The sequence below is a fragment of the Montipora foliosa genome, chromosome 8 (genome assembly GCF_036669935.1).
Source record: "Montipora foliosa isolate CH-2021 chromosome 8, ASM3666993v2, whole genome shotgun sequence".
NCBI classification, from domain to species: Eukaryota; Metazoa; Cnidaria; class Anthozoa; order Scleractinia; family Acroporidae; genus Montipora; species Montipora foliosa.
The window spans coordinates 10,794,866-10,817,744 of record NC_090876.1 but is presented as its reverse complement, the minus strand read 5'-3'; the positions used below and the strand labels follow the sequence as shown (position 1 = coordinate 10,817,744).

At 39.7% G+C, this 22,879-nt stretch overlaps 2 protein-coding genes across 4 annotated transcripts; both read left to right on the top strand.

Annotated features, from left to right (window-relative positions):
- Positions 1-328: 328 nt before the first annotated feature.
- LOC138012629 (tetraspanin-31-like) lies at positions 329-11,948 on the top strand. The gene is made up of 5 exons (XM_068859454.1): positions 329-488; positions 3,281-3,448; positions 4,960-5,175; positions 7,522-7,656; positions 9,254-11,948. The coding sequence occupies exons 1-5, from the start codon at positions 414-416 to the stop codon at positions 9,326-9,328; spliced, it is 669 nt and encodes a 222-aa protein (XP_068715555.1). The 5' UTR covers positions 329-413; the 3' UTR covers positions 9,329-11,948.
- Positions 11,949-12,561: 613 nt separating this feature from the next.
- Positions 12,562-19,261, top strand: LOC138012628 (neuroligin-4, Y-linked-like). Of its 3 annotated transcripts, XM_068859451.1 has the most exons (3): positions 12,562-12,651; positions 12,755-12,814; positions 14,918-19,261. In XM_068859451.1, the coding sequence occupies exon 3, from the start codon at positions 15,053-15,055 to the stop codon at positions 16,826-16,828; it is 1,776 nt and encodes a 591-aa protein (XP_068715552.1). In that variant the 5' UTR covers positions 12,562-12,651; positions 12,755-12,814; positions 14,918-15,052; the 3' UTR covers positions 16,829-19,261. The 3 variants fall into 3 exon arrangements, with proteins under 3 accessions (XP_068715552.1, XP_068715554.1, XP_068715553.1); XM_068859453.1 differs by lacking the exons at positions 12,562-12,651; positions 12,755-12,814 and adding an exon at positions 13,278-13,386; XM_068859452.1 differs by lacking the exons at positions 12,562-12,651; positions 12,755-12,814 and adding an exon at positions 13,842-14,716.
- The last annotated feature ends 3,618 nt before the right edge of the window (positions 19,262-22,879 follow it).

The window sequence follows — 22,879 nt, the reverse complement described above, 5'->3', positions numbered from 1 at the left end:
GTGGCCCTCTAATAATTTGTGGGTTACAATTCAGAATTGTACTTTGCGTCTAAAGGAGTGCAGTCATCATTGATGACAATTTTTAGGTGAATTGAACTTTGTTACTATCCCCGTAAAATCTCTCTTATTTATTATATCACACACTATGTTAGCCTGATTCTCAGACTGCCAGGTAACTCGTGTGACGCACTCTAATCCCTTTGTAGAGTGCGTGACACAAGTGACCCTATTTTTTTCAACACTGAAATGTTGGAGGGAGGGATGGTCATTATTTTACCTCTCCCCTGAGTACTTTGCGCTTGGTGATTTCAGGAATGACGTTATGTAAGGAAAAGCCGCCATCTTGGACAAGTCATAGCTGATTATCATGTGAATTTAGCAAGAACTTCCGGAAGACTTCCAACCTAAACGAAATGGGAAGCTCGCAGACTTCGCTATCGTTTAGATGCTATAAGCTTGGACTGATTTTGTTAAACATTCTATACATGGTAAGTTAAATTTCAACGTGATTGCGTCGCAGCAGCTGTATCACTTGCATGCTGTTTAATAGTTTGGATCGATCCCTTCATCAGCATCCGGTCTACCTGAGAAGTTCTTCAAAATGATCTCGCGTCTTAAAATGTAAGCTTATCTGTAATTAATAAAAATTTCTTGTGAAAGATCGAACAAAAGCACATGAAATTGTATTCGTTTAGCTGATATGACAGCTTGTACTTACGAAAAAATGACGCAGCTCAGCGAACGATCAATTGATTGATCAATCGATAAAGCATGTTGTGTCCGGTTGTCAGTTGACTAATACTTTCGCTTGTTACAGCGAAAATTGTTTTTCTCTCTTACAGGAAGCTTTTAATTATCAAAATCCTAACTTTTTTGGGTCATAGGTGTGCTTTAATTTGTGAATTCGAAGACGATTGTCACAAAGCTTATTGTTCGACCCTTCAGGGCAATCGAAAAGGGAAAGGGAAGGCAAGGGAAAAAAGATATCTCTAAAAGCATTTTTGCAGGTCCTTTTAGACACACTATCTTGTTAAAATATGACCAATTTTATAGGATTATGATTAAGAATCTTAAAGCCTTGGGATTCATGACATTGGGCCAAGGCGTTTGTTATGCGCACCCCCCCCCCCCCCCTATTGAGGGGCTTGGAAATCCAGGGGGAGGGAGGGGGTAAGTGGTGGTGATTTCTGATGGGGTAACCCAGTCGGTTTCTTTAATCTTTCCCCTTAAACCCCCTTTTTCTGAAGGGGGGATGTGTCAGCACTTTGATCTTCAATATCCTAAGGGGGTAAGCTCTTAAAGACACCCTCAGTAGGGGAGGTGCGTCTATTAAATGGAGTGGCCCATTGATTGACCTTCATTGATCATGTTGCTTCCAACCACAGGCCAAAGTATGTGAAATAAATGTTCAAGGTTCTCCACTGAGCAGTAACATGTCATTTTCATGGTGGATATAACGAAATCCTTGTTGTAATGAACACAATCCAGAAGCCCAAACATAAAATATACCCCGCTCAACACGTGACAAAAAATAAATGCAAGAAACAGACCACCAAGGATAAAAAAATCCTTTAATCCCTGCAGCTATAGAACAGCTTCACAGTTACAGTAACAGCTCATTATAAATGCAAACACTGACACTATCGATACTGCTAAAGATCCGCTCTATCTTCCTTTTCTTATTAATTCTATCAACTTTTATATTTTTGAAAGCTTCTTGTGGTAAAAGGTGTAAGTAGCCAGAATTTCCAGTCCAATTCCCTTGTTTCTCTGTTTTCCGGCTACCTCCACTGAAATTTGTCCTCCATGTTTTAAATAGAGGATATTTACATGCAGTGATAGGAAACTTCTCCTCAAGTGTTGAAAAAACACGAGAAAAGAAATTTCGTATCGCCAAGCGGTCATGTAATGTTCTGTTTATTATATAAACATCTGTGAAATACCAAATCATTTCACTTTTATGTTTTGTAGTCCTAGGTGAAGAACAAGGGCGCAATTTATTACATAACCATAGCAATGGTGATCTTTTAATGTCTGAAGATATATATGTTATTTGCCAGCTGGGAGGTCCGAAAAACTGTGACCGAGGTCTTGAAAATGCTGCCCGAGGTCGCAGGGAAACACATTTCACACTAGGAAGAAGTAATCGTTCAGATCCTGAAATGCTGGGTAGCACCACATAACGCATTGAAAACAATAATTATTTATACTTCGACATAGCAACGATTTTGGCTGTTTTTCCGCGGATTGATTATATCAAGGTATTCAATGTAACGAACCCTCAATATAACGAATCAATTTCCCCAGTCCCTTGGCACTTCCTTAAATCAAGGTTTCACTGTAGTTTGATCAATTTACTGAACTCATCATCATATTGACAGTGTACCTGGTTCAATGATGAGGTAACAAAATAAAGTGCGACAAAATAGTTAAGTAATATTATTAGTCTTAACTTTTTACCTTGTTCAAAAAACAAAGTATTTGATTTGCCTTGGACCCTTTTTTGGGGGTCACAACTGTCCTGCGCATGTGCAAGATTTTCAGAGAAAGTACCCCAAGTAAGAAACTAACTCGGTGTTCATGACGGCCACTAAACCACAGAAGGCTACGTGAAAGACAATATTATTATTGTGTGCGTGACTGGAAACAAGATTTTGTGTTTTTGTAGCATGGTTATTGTATGTCTTGGTAACACATCTCACTGGGCTAATATTTTCCTGGTATTGTCATCCAAACCGGCCTAAAATGGCCAGACTTAGTATTTTACTCTGTCTAACGCCAGACGATTTTGTTCTTGTCAATGGGGAACCCCTGGGAGTCAATGGGTTAAGAAAAACTATTAAAATATTTTAAAATGCAACAGCTATAATCTATTATCGCACTTAATTACCCTAGCGTTGAGTCACTGAATGTGGACTTCAGACTACGGAATCAAACTGGATATTGAGTAAGATTTCTGAACAAAAAACACTGAAATATTGTGAACTTAAAAGGAAATCAGCTAAAAATCCTTGGAACAAATTGTAGGCTACTTGTAGCCTCTTGTCACTCAAATATTGCGGCAGTGTGGTAACAAGACAGAGTCAGAAATTATTGACAATTATACCCCTTAAGAGAAACAATAAATTTTTTTCTCTGGAGGAAAGATACATGGCTTTTGTAACGTTTTCCTTTCCAGAGGTTTCTAACCCAAAATTACCCGGTAAGCAACGTGCACTCAAGATGTATTTCAATGGTAGTGTAATACCAAGACAAACAAGCTCTTCGTCTTTCTTCACAGATCGTGGGTTTGACTCTTATTATCATTCCAGTGGGTGCCAAGCTTCGTGCTGTGTTTACAAGCTGGCCTATAGTCGGTGGCGCTGTAGCATGTGGCGTGTTCATGATGTTGATGTCCATGGCTGGAATTTATGGTGCTGTCAAGCATCATCAGATTATACTCTTTTTTGTATCCTGAAGGATTGTTTGTTTATGATATAATTAGGCTCGATTTCTGCCGCTCACTCAAGTTCGGGCTCATTTCCCGAAACAGCGGCCAGCAATTGAGCCTATGATATGATATGATTAAGCTTTTTTCATACCGCACATATCACAAAGTCTCACAGCAGTTAAGAATTCTTTCTCTAGGGTAAGATTGGATGTGAGCTTGTAAAGGCACCTCTTGCAGCCACTACCAGTCCATATTTGATCTCACCCACCCACTCACCTAACTCATGCATGTATGTGAAGTAGGACAGACAGTAACGCCGGGAGTCCCCCCCCCCCCTTCCCCTACTTTTCACGAACAGTGTGTGGGTTCTTTAATGTCCCACAGGAAAGGTTGTGAGACAGGGCCTACGGTTTATAGTCCTTATCCAAGAAGAGTTGCAAGTCTAACCATTTGCAGATGTAATTACAAAGACAGCACTTTCTCCTCAGTTATTTTTTGAAGACCCTGAGTGTCAGTCTGGCCAGAGTCAAACTCAAGACCACCCACATGGCAGCCCCGTGTTCAAACAACTGAGCCACTGTCACATGGTAACAGTGATGGTCTGCTTCCCAAGCAGTAGGTGTTGTCGACTCCTGAGCAGCGAGTCATGAGGTGGTTTAGTTGGTTGAGTGAAGGGGTTAGTTTGTATAGAAACAAACTCCCGTATAAGAAGGACGGGGGTGCTCATCAGAAATTTTGAAAAGAACCCCTAAGAAGTACCAAGATGCTGTCTTCTGGGTGTGGCATGAATTTTTTTCACTCCTGAGAGGTACCAAATTATTGGTTTTAATTAGACAAAATTAAAAATTAGTTACAGTGCGACGCGCCGTACTGTGGCCACCGAACAAAGTTTTTTTACAAATTATCCGCCAATAAGGGTGTGCGACTTTGATTGATATTTATGTATCCTTGCAAAGGTTGTGTGGCTGTAAGTCAAACACCGTTGCACGGGTTGTTTAGTTGACATATTTCCATGTAGTTGTCAAACTTATGTGAAAGTTTGTTGGGTGGCCACAGTTAGACGCATTGCACTGCAATTGTCAAATGTCTCCTGTCATAATTTTCCCTAATTTCCCTAAAAGGTACCGCTAAAGCTCCCGCTGTGGACCTTTTGAAGAGGTCCAAAACCGCTTTTTTAAACCCTAAAAGATATGACGAGCACCCCTGTCCTTTTTATATGGGAGTCTCCCCCTCCCCCATCCCCGGTGAGGTAGGTGTTCTGGGAATTCAAAACGTCCCTAGGCAGTACTTGACCATAGTTGTGTTGTGAAATTTGAAGTGTGTGACACTTCAGAACATGTAGCTCAATAGGTAGAGCATCCAAGTGGGTCAAGGACTCTGATTTTTCAGCCGTCCTCTTGTTCTTTACCAAGTAACTAGTTTATTATCATCCTTCCCACATTCGCATTACAGTGTTAACATCAGTAGTTGCATGTTTTCAGTGATTGTAAAAGGAGATTCAGGTGTTGTCATCTTTAACTAAAACTCAGTACATGGCTGTTATGGTCATCATATTTTTCATTCTTTTCTCTGTGTCCGTGGCTGCTCTTGCCATAACATCAAGTCAACAGCAAGCATTGCTGAAGAAAGGCTGGAGATCATTGAGTGATAAGTCTAAGGAAGAAGTACAAAACTTTGGGAATTGTTGTGGATTTGAGAATGCCACTATCCAAACTGGAATAGATGGTCACCCAAGTTGTGTTGATGTGAGTCACTTTCAATTTAAAAGCTAAGGAGAAGTCCTCCCCTCCCCCGCCCCCCCCCCCCCCACCCCTCGTCCGTTTCGCTTGCCATCATTTCAATTTCAGTGGCGGCAGCTGACAAAAAGTGTCAGCTTCTTCACTTACAGGAGTTGGTTACAGAACAGGCCCCAGTTGTTCAAATGATGGATAGTGTTATCCACGGGATAAATCACTATCCAGAGGATAAACACTAGCAAAACCGATTGAGTTATCCAGTGGATAGTGATTTATCCGGCAGATAGCACTTTCCATCGTTTGAACAACTGGGGCCAGATAATTAAAATGGATTTTTTGAACCTAAAATTAAGCTCATTTTGACAATGACAAAATTAAGTGGATTTTGGGAGCATTTGCTTAAAAATGGTATGGACCAGACCCCCTAGAGAACTGGACCGTGTGGCCCCTTGTTGGTGCAGTCAGTTACTCTGACTATTCAAACCTTCTGCCAACTTCACATTTAGGGCGCGTTCGATTGACCCTATTCTTAAATAGGAATATGTGGCGTGATGATTAAAACGGTATGTTTGGTGCATTTCAAAGCATCAAGGATAATAAAAATATGTTTAAAATAGCAATTTAGCCGATGTTTGACAATTTTAACGTGAATCTCTGTAAAAACGAAGGATTTCTAACATATATTTCATGTATTCCTATTCCGGAATACAGTGACTCGAATGCACCCTTATTGAAACCCTGGAATAGCAATACTCACCATTATGTCACCTATTGTCATTAGTGTGCCAACCAGAGGTTTATTGGCTTTCGAAGCAAACGATTCTTTGTTCTGTGGTTGGCAAAATTTGCATATCAAATGAGTTGTTTATAAACAGTGAAGTCTCCCATTCTAATACAAGGTGGGCAAAACGGAAAAAGAACTTGAAGAAAATTTTCCATGGCACTAGAAGTGTCTGAAGGTCTTACAGTCAAGCTATGTCATGCATGGCCAGTTGTTTTGAAATATATTTATCTATTTATTTAGATGCTTTCATCTTGCTCCCAAACATTATTATTACATATTAAGAGATGAAAGAAAAAGCGTAACGACTAGATGAGGGGCAAAACTGACGGACACGAAGTCCCAAAAAAGTTGGCCCCATTAGCATTTAGCAGCGTTACAAAAGTACGATTTACAAATACAAGCTATGCTACATTTACAGACATGGCTAAATTGATAAAAAAATATGGTAGAATGGATTAACAGCAGTTGATGTAGTTGATTGACCTACAGTAGGGGCACACCGTTTTTCAGGTGCACAGCCGAAGAGGATGAAAGTCCTGCTCTAACTTATTAAAGTAGAATAATTTTAACTGGCTTTTAAGTAACGCATAGGATGAAGCTTGCCTTATAGAGATTGGAATGTGGTTCCAGATTAGAACAATTCTGTTAAAAAAATGAGTTTCTGAAGAGCGTTGTGCGAAAGCGAAGTGGTCTTAGGTCAAGTTGAGCGGATCTTTTCCTGCGCCCACTGCAAAATGATATATAGTTACGGTACTGGAAATCTACTAAGTTGTTTAAACATTTACACATAAAGCAGAGATCTCTACATTCTAAGTAATATGAAAGAGGTAAAAGACGTCAAGCCAGTAAACGCGACTTGTAGTCAGGCCTGAGTTAGTGGTGCGGATGGCAGCCAGAATAAAATGTGTGGCGGGCCGCTGAACCCCCTCAAGCAGCATGAGATTGGTGATGGAAGACTGAGGGGCCCAGACTTCACTCGCATATTCTAGGTTGCTGCGCACAAAGGCAAGGTAGAGCCTTTTCTTGCAGTCAGTTCCTATGTCGGCGCTGCAGTGGCGACGCAAAAAGCCAAGCTTCCGATTAGCCTTAGCCACTATGATGGAAATATGCAAGCTCCAAGTGAGCCTGGTGGTAACAGTGACCCTGAGGTCCTTCTGGGAAGCCAAATCTGTGTGCCAGTTTTGAACTTTGATCTCAGGATTCTGAATTCCTGTGGATGTTTCCTTGATATATAAAAATAGTTAGTCATGAACTTTCGTTTTATTATAAAATGAAAAAGAGAAAACTATTTCAAGCGTTTGATGAATTGTTGTTCAGTTATTATGCATTTTTGCAGCAAGTTTCAGAAAAATCTTCAAGATTCCACTGAAATCTCTGAAGCTCCAAAGAGGAATTAGAATGTTCATTTCAGTCTTTTGGACACTGGTCACGCATAACATTGCTTGAATGTTAAAGCAAAAAGCACAAAAGTGACTTTATGTCTTTGACAAGAACAAATTGCTTATGGTAAATGTAGCTTTCAATTAATTAATGAACATTAAATAATAATTCTTCATTATTTTTATTTTCAGGTTAAGTGTTGCAAAAATAAAACTATTTATTCATGCCCACGTTGTAAAACATGTGATGAATATCTCGTAGAACATGGATTGAATGCCATAAAGAATGCGGTTGGTGGTGTTGGCCTCTTCTTTAGCTTTACTCTGGTGAGTACCTTGTCAGTGCAGGTAACACTTACTCAAGCGAATAAGGGAACCATGAAAGTGCTGCTATTAAACTAAAGCATTTTGCATCTACATTATTAATCCCTCCACCAGAAGCAAAGCATGGGTGGTGTAGTGGTGAGAGCACAGGGGTGGTGTAGTGGTGAGAGCACAGGGGTGGCGTAGTGGTGAGAGCACTCGCCTTCCACCAATGTGGCCCAGGTTTGGCATGACTATTCAAGGGGGTAAAGGGGGTAGGGGTGGGAGTAGGAGGTGATGGGTACAATGGCTGAAACAACCCAAAACTTTACAGAAATGCTAAAGTTGTAACCTTAGGCGTAAACACTATGCTTAAAAGATAATGTTTAGGCCTAGTTAGCATTTTTGTAAAGGGTTAGGGTTAGGTTTTAGCTATGGTACCCTTCACCCCCTAGATCCCCCAGAATAGTCATTCCGCCTGGGATTGATTCCCCGATTCGACGCCATATGTGGGTTGAGTTTGTTAAGTCTCTGCTCTGCTCCGAGAGGTTTTTCCCTGGGTACTCTGTTTTTCCTCTCTCCTCAAAAACCAGCATTTGATTTGATTTGTAGTCTCTCCCCAATTAGTGGAGCATTCATGCTCGGCTAAGTAACCTTGAGACTTAAATTCAATTAACATTCTTACCTCAAAATTTTGCTTTTTATCTGCCGGGCAAGACGTGCAAAGTTATCAAAACTTGCAGTAATTTGGACCCACAACCGTGATGTGAGAGGCATTTGTCTATTCACGATTTTACCTCACAAACTGCTTTGTAATGCAAAATTTCTTTGAAAACAGGAAGGCAAAGCAGTTTGTGATGTAAAATCGAGACTACGATAGACCCATGCCTCTCACATCACGGTGGTCGGTCCAAATTACTGCTAGTTCTGCCAAGTTTGTGTGGCTTGCACAGCAAAGAAAAAGGGAAATTCTGGGTAACAATGCTGATATTTGTTTGCTTTGGATAGGGAGATTTCTATTAGCAACGATGAATATTTGAGTTTAGGTGTTTGAACCGATGATACAATCATAATTTTCATGACTGTACATTTTTTGCCTCTGGAAAACACTTCAGAGGTGAATGAAATTAGCTGGTTGTGTTTCATTTGCAAAGGAAACAATTCAACTACTTATTATGCAAAGTATTCAAACAAACACACATGCATCGATTCAATTGGTTAAATATTCCAGTCTTGCATCTTGGTATTGGCATGGTTTGGTGGTGAAGAAAGCAAATTATATAACAGTCATAAATGGACTAAAAGGAATTATAGAGAAAAGGAAAAAACAAAACAAATATGTGGGTAAGATACTGGCAAATGAAGTCTGGTGGGTGTGGAGGAAAATTGCGACCCAAAGAAAAAAGTCTCAAAGCCAGATTTGTCAGTAATGTATCATTTGTCCTCTCAAGATTTATGGCTGTTTGTCCCAATACAGATCCTGCCACCATGTTTTGGGAATTGTCTCATTGGAAAACTTTCATTTGCATGTTGGTGTCCCTCTGGTACTGTCACATGATTCGAGATGTGCAATTTGCACATGTCGTTAGAGAGATTGTTTAACACTCTTATTCTCTTCTAGTTTCTTGGCTTTTATATGGCATTCCGCTATCGGCATCTGAAAGATCCAAGAGCCAATCCTAGTGCATTTCTATGACCCAAGATCTTATTGAGTGTCAAGTATTACCAAAGTATTGATGCCTACATCACTGTTACATCATTCACACAGACTTTCTTTTGAAGGCCGGTTGAAAGTCAACCTGATCATTTACGCATTGGCAGACTGTGTCTTAGTTCAACAATGATGCTGGGATTTTAGTTTACTCCGTATTTGGATCGTGTAATATCTTTCTTCGGGGGCCACTGAGCACATTTCAAATTGGGGGGGGGGGGGGGGGGGGGGAGGTTTTAGTAGTGGTCACAGAAGTTTGTGGGGTGAGGGGCAAGGTGTAGGAGGAAAGTGGGGGTGCCCCTCCCTCTCCACAGTCCCTGTTCTTGCTCTGTCTTGCCAAGCAAAGAAAGCTACTGCACTTTGTATTCCAGCGGCTTTGAGTGCTTGTTGTTAACCAAAAAACAGTAATATTTGTTGGAATGCAGAAATGATAGCTGAAGAGTGTTTCAAATTTTTATATCTATACTTGCTTATGTAAGTCTTCCTTTACTCTTTTATATTAGTTTCTTTTTTTAAGGTGTTGTTTTATTGTATAAAGTAATTGTCCATTCATGATCCAAAATTCCAACATGGAGGATCAGTGGCTGTCTTGCCTTAATTAATAATAATCACCTTCCCTGCGCAGCTTGATTATTTTGTAAAATCTTCTGAAAGATGAAACTCTCTGCCAGTATAGCCCTGGCAGGCTTCCTTGTTAGGTTGGTAAGCACACATGGCTCTCCCACCTTAATGTAATTTCTCTGTAATGCAGATAATTTTTCTTCTAAATCTAATACTGAATACATTAAGTAAAAAAAAAACGTATTCTAATATTAGATGAATTTACTTGCCAAGAGCCTGGAGGTTTGAGAAATTATTCTTCATATGAGCAATGTAGGGAAATCTTTGTTGAATATGTTTGCATTGTTAGCATATGCCCACCAATTTCTAAAAGATCAGCAAAGAAATCAGTACTGCCAGAATGTTGAACAGAAAAACATTCTTTCACGTACCAGGCTAGTAAACAATGGAACAATCTACCAGACAAAATAAGGATGTCAGAATCCCTTTCTACATTTCGGAAGAACTTGCAAAACATACAATTGTCTTCATCGTATGACTGCAGCTGTATTTTTTGTAAATAGACAGTCTAATTACCAATATTTTCTTTTATTGAATTATTGATTATTGTAATAGGTTATTATTCATTTCAGTCGATTTAATTCTTATTTCTTATTTTTCACTCATTACTTGTACATGTAAGATTATCTTAATTATCACATTGTAATTTTTGACACATTTGCATTTAAACGAGCTATCGCTCATATGCGATATGTGTTTAAATAAAATTACTTACTTACTTACTTACTTACTTACTTACTTAAATGTTTGTTTTGGAATTCGGAGCCGCGCCTGCCTTATTTCCTCCCGCTGCCGAAGAAGTTGTAACTTGTTAAATCTAGTGTTGCATGAGGCATAAATTTTTATGGTTGATATTGTGATACAAAGTCGGTGTCAGTTTTTTCATGTCATTTACTGTCTCATCTGTTTCGTGTGTATTTTGTCTTGTGTTGTGTGAATTTTGTCACGAGAAATTCCTGGCCCCATGAAAAATGGAGAGTTTGGATTGGCAGGATGCTGGTTTGTTTCAAAATTGGTTTATCACTCAAAAATTACCGCTCCACTGATACCACAGGTAACCCAAGTTGAATGTATGTGTGCCTTTGTGTCTGGTACGGTTTCTGGGCGATTAATTAAGAGCGATTGGGTAGTTTTGGGTTCCTCTTACTTTCCTTCTATATGTTCTTTTCCAATGTTGGGGACCGAGGCGAAGCCGCCGAACGGAATCACCGAAAGAAAAGGGCCATAAATTCGCTCCTAAGGCTTCGATCGCCTCGGAATTCCATGTAGGACACGGACGATATCTCTGCTAACCATTCATCTTCTTCAGTCGAGCCGCTTGTACACTGAGAAGGAATTCGCCGCCAAACTCTGCAAAGATGTGCTTCGAGAGCCATCCGATGAGGCTTTATTCACAAGCCGGAAGATCACTTAGCGACCCGCAATGGGTCAATAGGCACAGTGGTGACCCATCGTGAGTTTTAGGTCGGGTCGCTAAGCGATCTTCCAACGGTTTCGGTAACGCGGCCTGTGAATAAAGCCTCATCCGATAGCTCTCGAAGGAAATGTTTGCAGAGTTTGGCGGCTCGAATGCGGCTCGACTATGAAGAAGATGAATGGGTAGCGGAGGTATCGTCCGTGATCTACGTGGAATTTCTAGGTGATCGAAGCCTTGGGAGCGAATTAATGGCCCTTTTCCTTCGGAGATTCCGTTTGGCGGCTTCGTCTCGGTCGCCAACCTTGAAAAGAATACATAGAGGGAAAAAAAGAGGAACCAAAAACCACCGAAATCGCTCTTAATCGACCCAGAAACCGTACCAGAGACAAATCGTAACTATCTTTTTCTATTTTCTGTGAGTTTCTTCGTACTTGTCTCAGAGCCTACACTGTAGTTCGTTTTCCCAAAGTTTCATTGTTTTCATAACTACTCATTTATGATTATCGTGGTCGTTTTTGTCGCACGAACTGTTTTGTATAGTGAAATAAATATTTATCTTGCGATTGAGATTGTTGTTCATTTTTCCGCGCGGGGGATTACAACAACCAGCAATGAGGTATTTTTCCCTCAACCTCGTTCATAGTGGCTCTCTTCTCTGCCTCCATTGTCGTGATGGACAAACGACAAAAAACGAGGTTGTTTTTTAACCGTTTCTTGACGCTTGCAGAAGTTCCGGTTAGAGGTGGCTGTGTCAATCAACCGTCCATCACCGCAGGTGCACAACCCAACACGTTCCACATGTGAAACGCGAGCACAAAGCAACCACTCCAAACTGAAAACGTGACGCGTGGCCAAAAATAAGCGAAAAAGGAAAGATGCAAGATATTTTGACCAATCGCCATTCGAAGCAATCCCGCAGTGTTCAACGAGTATTCGTGATTATAGGTTTCTGTTAAACTTTTTAAACGAGTTGCAATCGGTTTCTCGTCTCAACGTGAGAGTATGCTCTCTATGTAGGAAAGGATGAAACCTCCTCGTAAATCAATCGTGCGCATTCTTTTAAAATCCTTAATTAACCACTTCCTTGAATTCCAACATGCTTCTATTGTATTATTAAAAGTTCTTTCAAATTCATCCACGTATTTGAAATCTGAAGTACAGTGTTGGGTATAATTCCGTTGTTTGGGCATCAAACTGTTGTAGTTGTTATTTTCGTTCTCAAGAGATAAATGTTGTTTATCTTCGCCTACCTCAAACACCTTTCATTTAAGTATGGACAAAAAAAACTCGGAATCCGGAAGAAAAGTTTATTCCTTAGCTAGTTTGTGTCTGAATTACTTTTACTGATTTGGTTCTCTGTAATTCGTTGCTAGAGAGAGAAAAACGAAACGTCGCTTGTTGTATTATGGAAATCAGCTTAGAGCAGTTAAAAGGCAAGTGAAACGCGAAGTTACGTTAGTACTTAGTAGTACTTTGGTCTTCAAGAACTGCGCTATGCGTGTTGTCATAATTTTTGCATTGGTTTCACTCAAGTAACACTTCAAACTGCGGACAATACTGAACATTTATCGGATGTGTGTTGATTGCAACATATGATTGAATATGATGAATGAATCATTAACTGCCGGCAGGCCGGTCTTTCCTTCCACATCACAGAACTTCATGCAAGAATATTGAAAACATTATAAATCGTTTTTAATATATCAGTTTTTTAAATATCGTTTTGTGACCTGTATTTTTCTAGCTTGAATCTTTTTGTCGCAAATTCTCCCTATTTACCTGCGAGAACGAAGTACACATAATTTGACAGAAAAACATTAGCATTCAGGAAGAAAAACCCCTGAAATTTTCGCATTCATGTATGCCGTGATTTCAGATTCTATGCTCTAATCTTGTTATCTTTAAGGATCAAATATTTTTGGATAATGAATATTGAAAGGTGTGTTTGTAACAGTTGCTGAGTTAAGCCGAAAAGCCCGTTGACGCCAAAGAAAGAAAAGATGTGGTAAATTATGATTACTTTTATCTATTAGCGATCTGCCTATCTGCAAACATGTGGATTTACTCTAAAAATTGCCTAAAGGATGGATTTCGCAAACGAAGTCTTCCAAAACATGAGTTTGTTGTTCACTGACATCGAACTTTTCGGACTTAACAATAAGCAAAGTCACAAAGCCATGCAAAGCTTTTAGATGAAAAAACCGTCCTTTTCTTCTGGAGTGAAAATCATGAATGTTCGGTGTTTTATTTCAAGGTCATTTGATTCTCCAGAAATACTCTTTAATTCCTGTTCATACGGTAAAAATATAGTATTTCGTTATTTATCAACTGTCAATATTTTCCTTAAATAGGATTACGAGAAAGGTGAGTAAAAAAACGTTCGGCTTCGGAATACACGAATCCCACGTGACAGATAATTTTCACGACACCTGTTTCCTTGACATTTTGCGTAGCGGACAAATTGTGGGTATTGAACGAAGAGACTCTCAGATAACTAGTCGATGAACATTACTTTTAAGGAAAAGATATTCGCTTTGCAGCCTGTTCAATTTCAAAAGAAACGCCTTTTAAACAGCGAGAAAATTCCAAACAGGCTTAATTTAAAGCGCTGAAGTTACACGGTCGCATTTCAGTCGTGTCAAAGCCGATAGAAAAACTGCGCCAATTACTCATAAAACCTGGAATAATCTATATATTGTGATTGTTTTAGAGTTTTACTCTTATTACTCCGGAGAATCTTTAGTTTCCCTTGTAATGCACAACGAACCAGTGAAAGCTATTTTCCCAAGGCATAATTTCAGTACTAGATACATCACGGTGTGAGATGTTACCGCGGATTATTATTAAGTAATTAAGTAAAACTGACTTATGCACCAAAAGACTTATTAGGTAGTCATCACAGGAAATGAGCTTTTTCTTCTTTTTTTTTCACTATCATCTTGGATGATCGAAACATGCTTCCATTGTTTAACACAGTACTTTGGTTGTCAGTGATTTACTAATTGCATTGAAGCGATGAAAGATATTGCAGATATGAAAGTTCAAGAATTAGTTTCGTAAAATGCTAATAATAATCGTCGAATTTTTTTCCGCAGTAAGCTGTTTTTAAAGACAATAACATCACCAAATTTGCATTTGCCTCCGGAACTCTGAAGGGCAAAATCCTTTCACCGCTTCAACTCCAAATTCTATTAAGAGGCCGTGACAAGACTGTTCACTCCAAGACGCAATCTTGATCCTTTTCCCAAATATGTTCTATTTTTGCCATTAATCCTTAACTTTTGTATCTGCCTTTTCTAAATACTCAGAAAGTGACCGCATTTTGAGGATTTCAGGTAGGTTATGGCAATATCCGTACAAAACGATGCGTAAATGTATTCAACCGTTAAGTCTTCAATCGTCTTTCCTAATTTACGGCTTACGCAATGTTAAGTATATCAGCCACATCTTTGCTTCTTCTGATCTCAGCTAACATTACTCCGCCCCTTGAGGTCTTGAACTCAAATACGCATATTTTTGCGATCATTTATTCGCAGAGCGCTGACCTATTGAAAACCAATGTGCTCGACCCGGATTTGTTGCCTGCTAACTTCCTCTATTAAGTCACCGATCTTTCAAGTGCTGTGATCCTCACACTAAGCTATCAACCGACGAGATCATTGCTAATCACGATGTGGTATGAGAGTGTCATTTTGGCGACTATTTCTTGCGTGTTTACAAGAGGTGGTCATTTTCTGGTGCAGTCTGCAGCAGCTGAGCCTGTCGTTGATACGAAATATGGATCAATACAAGGTGTCATCCGCCATTTCCCGAACATCAACAAGCCCATAAAATCTGTAAACAAATTTCTCGGGATCCCGTACGCAGCGTCGCCTACAGGGCACCTTCGTTTCATGGCTCCTGAGAAACCGCGTGCTTGGAAACCAGACGTTTACAACGCGTCCTTTTACAGGAGTATGTGCATTCAACCTCCCGACTATCTTTTCTGGCGGGATTTTTCGCACCCTGAAAGCGAAGATTGCCTTTACCTAAACGTTTTTACGCCAGTGCGCAGCAATAGCACTTCCGCGGAAGACCTGTACCCGGTCATGGTTTATATTCACGGTGGTGGGTACGAGATTGGAACCCCTGCAGTATCGCCAGGAGATGTCATCCCTTTGTGGGGTGTTGCGTTAGTTACAATACAATATCGCTTAGGTCCGCTTGGCTTTGCTACAACCGGCGATTCGATGGCACCTGGAAATTATGGGATGCTAGATCAGCTCGAAGCTCTGAAATGGGTGCAGGAAAATATCCAAGCATTTGGAGGCGACAAGTCAAAAGTTACTATATTCGGTGAAAGCGCCGGGGGTTCTAGCGTCGGCCTCCTAATCATGTCACCACTGTCTAAAAATCTCTTCCACCATGCAATCGCCATGAGTGGTTGTGAGCTCTCGCCGTATGCCTTCGGCGACAAAACAGCCGCGATTTCACACACGAAAAAGCTGGCCTCAAATCTTGGGTGTTCAACCGATGAAAGCTCTGAAATCATCGATTGTCTTCGATCTGTAGAAGCTCGTAAACTGCTGATTGGAAACAACGCTAATATTTGGCGACCTGTAGTGGATGGAAGCTTTCTCACAGACACACCTGAGGAACTCAGAAAATCCGGGAAATTCAATCGCGTGACTATGATGGCGGGTTTTACTAGTCAAGAGGGTTCTTTCTTTTTCTCAACACTAATAAATAACGTGACATCTAAGAATATTCGTTTCAAGACGAAGAAAGCGCTCACGTATATACTCAACAAGTACGGACAAACTTGGAAGGAGGATTCAAAAATCTCAGAAACTCTGTTAGATGCTGTTGTCTTTATGAACACTCCGTGGCCTTATGAGAACGACGTTAACAAAGTCAGACGAGGTTTCGCTGATACTGTCACTGACTCATGTGTAGCTGAGCCTGCGCATTCGAGCCTGCTTTATCACAGCGAGGTGAAAGCGACTTACATGTACGAGTTTGCGCACCTTTCAAAACTCAACCCCGCAGCTCATTGGCTGGGCGTGCAACACAAGGACGATACGCCTTATCAGTTTGGTTTTCCACTCATGAACCTCACCGTTCTTCAAACCTACGACGAGGCAGATAGAAACGTGAGCGAGACGATTATAACTTTGTTCACGAACTTCGCCAAATATGGGAACCCCACACCCCAGCCCGTGCGTGGTGCATCATGGGAAAGGTTTAACTCCAGCAACAGAGCATACCTGCGCATTGAGGAACCGCTCGGTATGGCAGTGAACTACTACCCAGCCAGGATGGCATTCTGGGGTGACTATTCTAAGAAACTGATGGCAAATAAATCTTGTCCGTTTGTTGCTGCCATGTCACGTGGAAGCAGTGAATTCCAGAGTGCAACAGTGCAGTACAGTTTAGTCGTGCTTTTGTTGTTTTTGAACCTTGTTTGATTAAAAGAATTTAAAATAATATGTTAATAGTATATTACAGCTTCAAAGCAATAATCCTTTGAGGTAAATCAGTAAGATATGAACATTTAGATATACATATTCACTTCAATGTTATATACCATGTACTCTTCTTGGCTGCAGAACCAACTTTGAGCCATCTTTTGATTTTTTTTTTTTTTTTTATCATTTGGATTATTTAGGGGTATCGAATGGCCTCTGCGAGCATTTGCAAGCATGCGCGGTCTCGGTCAGTTTATTTTGCGAGGACTAGCAGTGATCAACTTATTTGTCTTGCTAGCAGCGGGAACTTTTGTAAATTGCAGGTGACGAGCAATAAGTAAATTTTCCGCTTGCGTGCAAACTCTTTTTAAAAAATTGCTTTTGCATGTTGTCGTCCTGTGGACGAGGCCTTGAAGCTTTTAAGCCACTTTGAAGTTTTTGGGAAATGGAAAAAAACGTTTTTTGTTTAACATATTTTGGTTTTATAATCTTAGAGTCTTCTGAGGTCATGCAACGTATGGTTTAGTTTTGCAATTGAACTTGTGAAAGCTACATTGAAAGGAGCTCAGTACTGTGTAAAAACGGCCGATTGCAGAGTGGCGAATTTCAGCCCGAAAATAATTTAACCAGGGCATGCACATCGGCTGTGTGGATAAAGTATACGTGGGCTCTGGGAACGAGATAGGTGCAAATAGAGATGGCGACCACAAGGTTTCGTTGGAAAGATGACAAGGAGGAGAATTTAATTCGACTTCGGAGAGAAATTTCCGCATTTCTCTTTACATCCCTAGTAGCTCCAGGGTTACAACTTTGAGGCCGAAGTCCCTTATCTGAAAATAGTATTTAGGGTCACAGGCTAATCCCTGTGTTTTTTTTATGAATTTGGATTAAAAGAATTATCAGATTTATATGTTCATCTTTTAATCGGATGTTACAAAATACACACTAACTGTAAAATGACTTTGAAAGTTTATGGGCAATATAAACATATAAGGACCTAAATGAATCTATTTTGCAATATGCAGCTGTCTTTGTCGTAGTCGGTCAGAAACGAGCCTCAAAACGAGAAGACTGAATCGAGAGAGATTCGCGGTAATCAGAGACATTCCTCGCTTCCAGTTGCTACCTTGTGCCGAACATCTGGTGGCTTTCCCCGACTCATCCGGCCTTCCATGGCTTACTTCACGCCTTTCTCGTCGAGGTCAATTTCGTAATACTGAAGATAAAGTGGCTTGTCAGGTAACCCACAAAGCCCAGTTTCAGCTTTATACGGTCGATTATATAGCATCTTGTAATCATTGTCCAATTTACGCCTCACGGTTCCTTGAAAGTTTTCTTGTCACATTTGAGTGGTACTCAAAAACTCGGAACCGTGCCATTATGCGAGTAAGCTCGTTACGGCAAAGATGTCTGGTTTACCCAAGACTTTATGGTATAGTTGCCATGTGTTTCACTTTGCGATTGGGTGCCAGTTTAACCCACTTGTTGACCTATCTCGGAATTTAAAACCCAAAACGTCATGTTTCCTTTTATAATATAAGTGACTTAATCAAGATAACGCATGGATTAGTCGACGATTTTCCTATCATTGCCACGTAATAAAATGGAATATAATTTCAAATCTCTCGTGTCCACCGAGAATACTTACTACTCGGTCCTTGCTTATTGGTCAAAGAGAGGCTTTAAGAGCAAGAATCATTTAATTAGTGATTATTTAGAAAACAGTCAAAAGTCTCTCAGGTATTCATAGTAAAAACTCGGCATGACGTCGTGGCAGCCATCTTTGTTTAGGCTCTACGAAGAATGGCTGCAATCTTTGAGCTTTTTTTGCTTCGGGGAAAAAGTGGCTGTTGGTCCGGCAAGTGAAACGGTATGCAAGGGAAATGAGTTCTCATGTCTATATAATCAAACGCGATAGAAATGATGGAATGATTTTTAAGATTTACTCTGGCTAAAATGAGCGAACATAACTTTTGGCCAGGCATGATTTATTTTGACAAATGTAATTTCTGACGTTTGAATGGCGTGAATGAATTAGTCAGAAATTAATATTCAGTGGGCACGATTTTGAGGTTCGCGGGTGGTTGTGGGGGTTGTTCAAGAGGTATTTAGGGCTTTGGCACGAGATTTGAATCATTCTCGGTCAGTTGGTCGTCCTCTTTGCTCGTTTTTCTTCTGGTTTTTCTTTTTCCTTTGCATTGTATATTGTATAATGTCTAGGCTTATGTGGTTGTACCCTTTCCTCGGGGTCATGTGCTGCTGCATTAGATGAGGAACACGTTTCCACAATTTTTTTTTGGCCACTTCTAAAGGGTGGTTTTTTAGTGGTTTTTCGTATCTGGCGTACCACAATTTCTCGTTTCTTGTAACATGATACATTGTAATTCGTTAGGCGGTACACTGTTTTAGATCCATTGTATCAGATGACTGACTGACGCATCCTAAATAAACTTTCACATTGAATCTCTCGTGTCAGTGTAGTCAGAATGATTAACTCAGTTCCAAAAAAAAGAAATTAGAAAGCCAAGAAAACAACTTTTTTATCAAAGCTGCACGAGCGGGAGACGACTCAATCAATTCACAGCGAAGAAAAACCCTTTTATTTTGTCCATAGCCGTTTCTGGTTTAAGAAAAACTTCGAGATCACATGTATTTCCGGCTGGGCGGTCTTCACAGTTCCGCAAATGATCCAGTAATGTAGCAGCCCTCGTAACCTGCTATTGTTTGGTATGGTAAACAACTTCTATTGTTGAAGTCTAAGTCATTTTTTCAATTGTTTAGTCTTTTGTTTTTGGCTAGGGTAACGAGCCAACTAATTTTACGTTACGAGAGTTGCTACATGACTCAAATGATCCCGGCCTGGATATGATCCCTGGACCGGAAATGATCCCCAAATTGGATCGCAAATGATCCCCTGACTGGAAATGATCTCAATAAATGATACCCCAAAAAATTCAGGAATGGTATGGACTCCATGAAACGTCCACAGATATATGAGCAAACTACAAAATCCTCTGGCATAAAGCAGCTATGAAAACCGCTAAACATCCTGTAACAAAATTAATAACCAAATTAGCTTGCATGTTTTTGGGCAAAAAAAGAGAAAGACAATGAAAAAGAAAGGAATCATTTACGATGCTTACCCTACACTGTGGACGTGTAGAAAACGTACTTTTAACGTGTCAGTTTCGGAGATTATGATACCTTTGAGATTTATGTTCTTTCATTTCAAAATACATCATCGTTCGCAATTCGCTCTTGCTTTACGATTTCAAAACTCTGTTTTAAAAAGTTTAGATATGATACTGAACTTTTAAAACGAAATTAAAAGTTTGCCTTTAAGCGTGCCATTCCGACAAACTTGTTCTTGAATCGGTAGATTCACTTCACGTGGAAATTTTTTTGGATGCGTGACAACAAAACTAAAGATATTGTCTTGCAAAAGCGATACGGGAGAGAACAGAACTCATTATTCAGACGAGTTTCTGTGGCAACATGGCGCGGTTAAATTTGTTGTTTTCCCTTATGCTTTCTTTCGCTTCGTATCCTGGTATTTACCGTGTAACTATAGGGGCTAATGACAAATCTGAAAAAGAACACAAAGCTAAAAAAAGGAAAAAACAGAAGTTCGGCTTAAATGATGTTGCTGCTCATTTTCAGGGGAAAGTCTGTTCCGGGTTAACTGTTTTTTAGTTGTAGTGTTAAATGACTTAAATTAAAATTTACTTTGTTTACTTCGAGTGTTGCACAATTCCTTCACATTTTGGGCGTTGTAATCGCAGAATAGAAAAAGTATACATGTTAAAGTTAACAGGAAAATTGTTCTGTTGCAATGAGCTGCTGCATTGTAAGTTTTAAGTTGCAAAATTTAGCTGCTAAGCGTTTGAATGTAACGACTGCTGCTTTACAAGGAAAAAAATATGTTAAGTTCAATCTTCTCTCTAAATTCTTGAATCCATTCCATTTTTAATTACTGATGAGGCAACCATTTCCGGTCCAGTGATAATTTGCGGTCCAATTTGGGGATTATTTCTGGTCCAGGAATCATTTCCGGGCCGGAAGCATTTCCGGGCCTGTACACAACTTCCGTAAGCCTAGACTGACTCGTCAAAAAAAAAAAAAATAAAAATAAAAATTGTATTTCACCATGGAGTCCATGTTACTAAGAAATGCTTTCCCTTGGAGCCGTGTATTACCACTACTATTTCCAATAAAAATAGTGGAATAACAATCTAAGGCCAATCTAATTTACCTAAAAGCTAAAAATTAAATTTACCAACAACTCGCAATAATCTAAGTTAAAAAGTCTTACAGCATAACCTAATTCATTAATTTAATATTAAAATGATTAATTAATTAATTAATTAATTAACTAACTAACTAATTAATCAACTAATGTAAGAAAATAGTTCAAGCCTGCTTAGCCTTACTAGACAGACTGCTCCAGGTAATGGCACGCCTGTGACGAAAACTCTGTTAAAGAGCTTCAGAGTTCGGTCTTGGGATGAATAGATTTAGCTCTGAGTCACGTAGATTGTATCTGTGGATAGTATTGGTATTCACGAATCTTTGGAGTGCGTAAAATCAAAACCAAAGTAATTACTTTCGCCATTCAAAAAGGACGGAGACAATCCAGTAAACCAATCAAAACTCGAAGTAATTACACGTAGCCGACACAAAGCGCGGGAAAATGTGAACGCGCGAGCCACGATTTGTTTTGGTTTCACTTCTGATTGGTTGAAAAAGTGGCGCGAGAACTTTCAACCAATCGCCGAGTGAAGTAATGGAAAACCAAAGTAATTCACTAATTACTTTCGACACTCAATTGAAAACCACTCTATATACTCTGGCAACTGTTCGTTCAATGTTTCGAACCTGAGAGTTTTCATTTGTTTGGTATACGTCTGTCAGCGAAGCTCGTCCAGTCCAGGTCCGAAAGGATCTGAGAGGATCTGACATCCCAGTCAGCTCCGAATATTATGCGAGCAGCTCTGCCTTGTAATTTTTCGTCTTTATTACTCAAGCCAGCCGAGTATCAATGCCAACCCAGAGAGCACTACATTAATCAAGATGTGGCAAAATGAGAGATTTGTAGATTGTTATGAGCACTGTTGGGGGCATATATAGTGGCTGAAGTTTCTTAGCTAAACCTTTCGTTTATCCTCAGAAATATGAGGACCCCAAGAAAGCATTTCATCCACTCGTATACCAAGAAATTTATAAGAGTCAGCTCTTTCTATTGAATGACCATCAAGACAAATATCTGAGTCACTAGGTGGTAGCGAGATTTTGTGTCGAGTCCCAAGCAACTCATTAAATATGCGTTTCCTCTTTCACTTCAATTACATGAAGTTTACCCTGTACTTAGAAATTTTCTCGTCAGGAAAAAAAAGGAAAAAAAAAAAAAAGGGAAGAAAAGGAATTTTTTTGTTTAAGATGATCGACGGACATGGATGACAAAAAGGTTGAACCTAGTCCGTCAGCCACGCTTTAAGGAATCATCGATAACCATCACACCATCGAAGCACGCTGCTGAATGAAGGCAAACTTTTATAATATTTACATAGAGACCCATTACCAATATTGAAAGATAATCGATTTAAGATGGGTGCTTACTTAGAATGGGCGTTTAGACTTAAACACAGTTTATCAGCACTAGTCAAAATGGGTGCTTAGACCTAAATACGGTGAATGCATGGTTGGATGACTCGGATGATCATCTGAGATGGCTTGCACCCACTGATCTAAATTTAGATTATATGGGTATTACCCATTTAGCAGATTTAGATTGTGTAACACTGGTGCACTTAAATCAGATAAAAGGTTACAGTTAGGCAAGTCGTTGGTGTATAATAAGAATAATAATTGTCCAAGTATTGAACTCTAGGGGACCCCACAGCGTATATGTAGTTCAGTAGTTTCAAAATGGATGTTATCCAATACAGTAACCTGTGTTTTACGACCTTCTATCAGATAGATAGTCTCTAAAAAAGTTTAGAGAGAAGTGCCTCTGAGACCATACATCTCTGATTTTGAAAGAAGAATTTCATG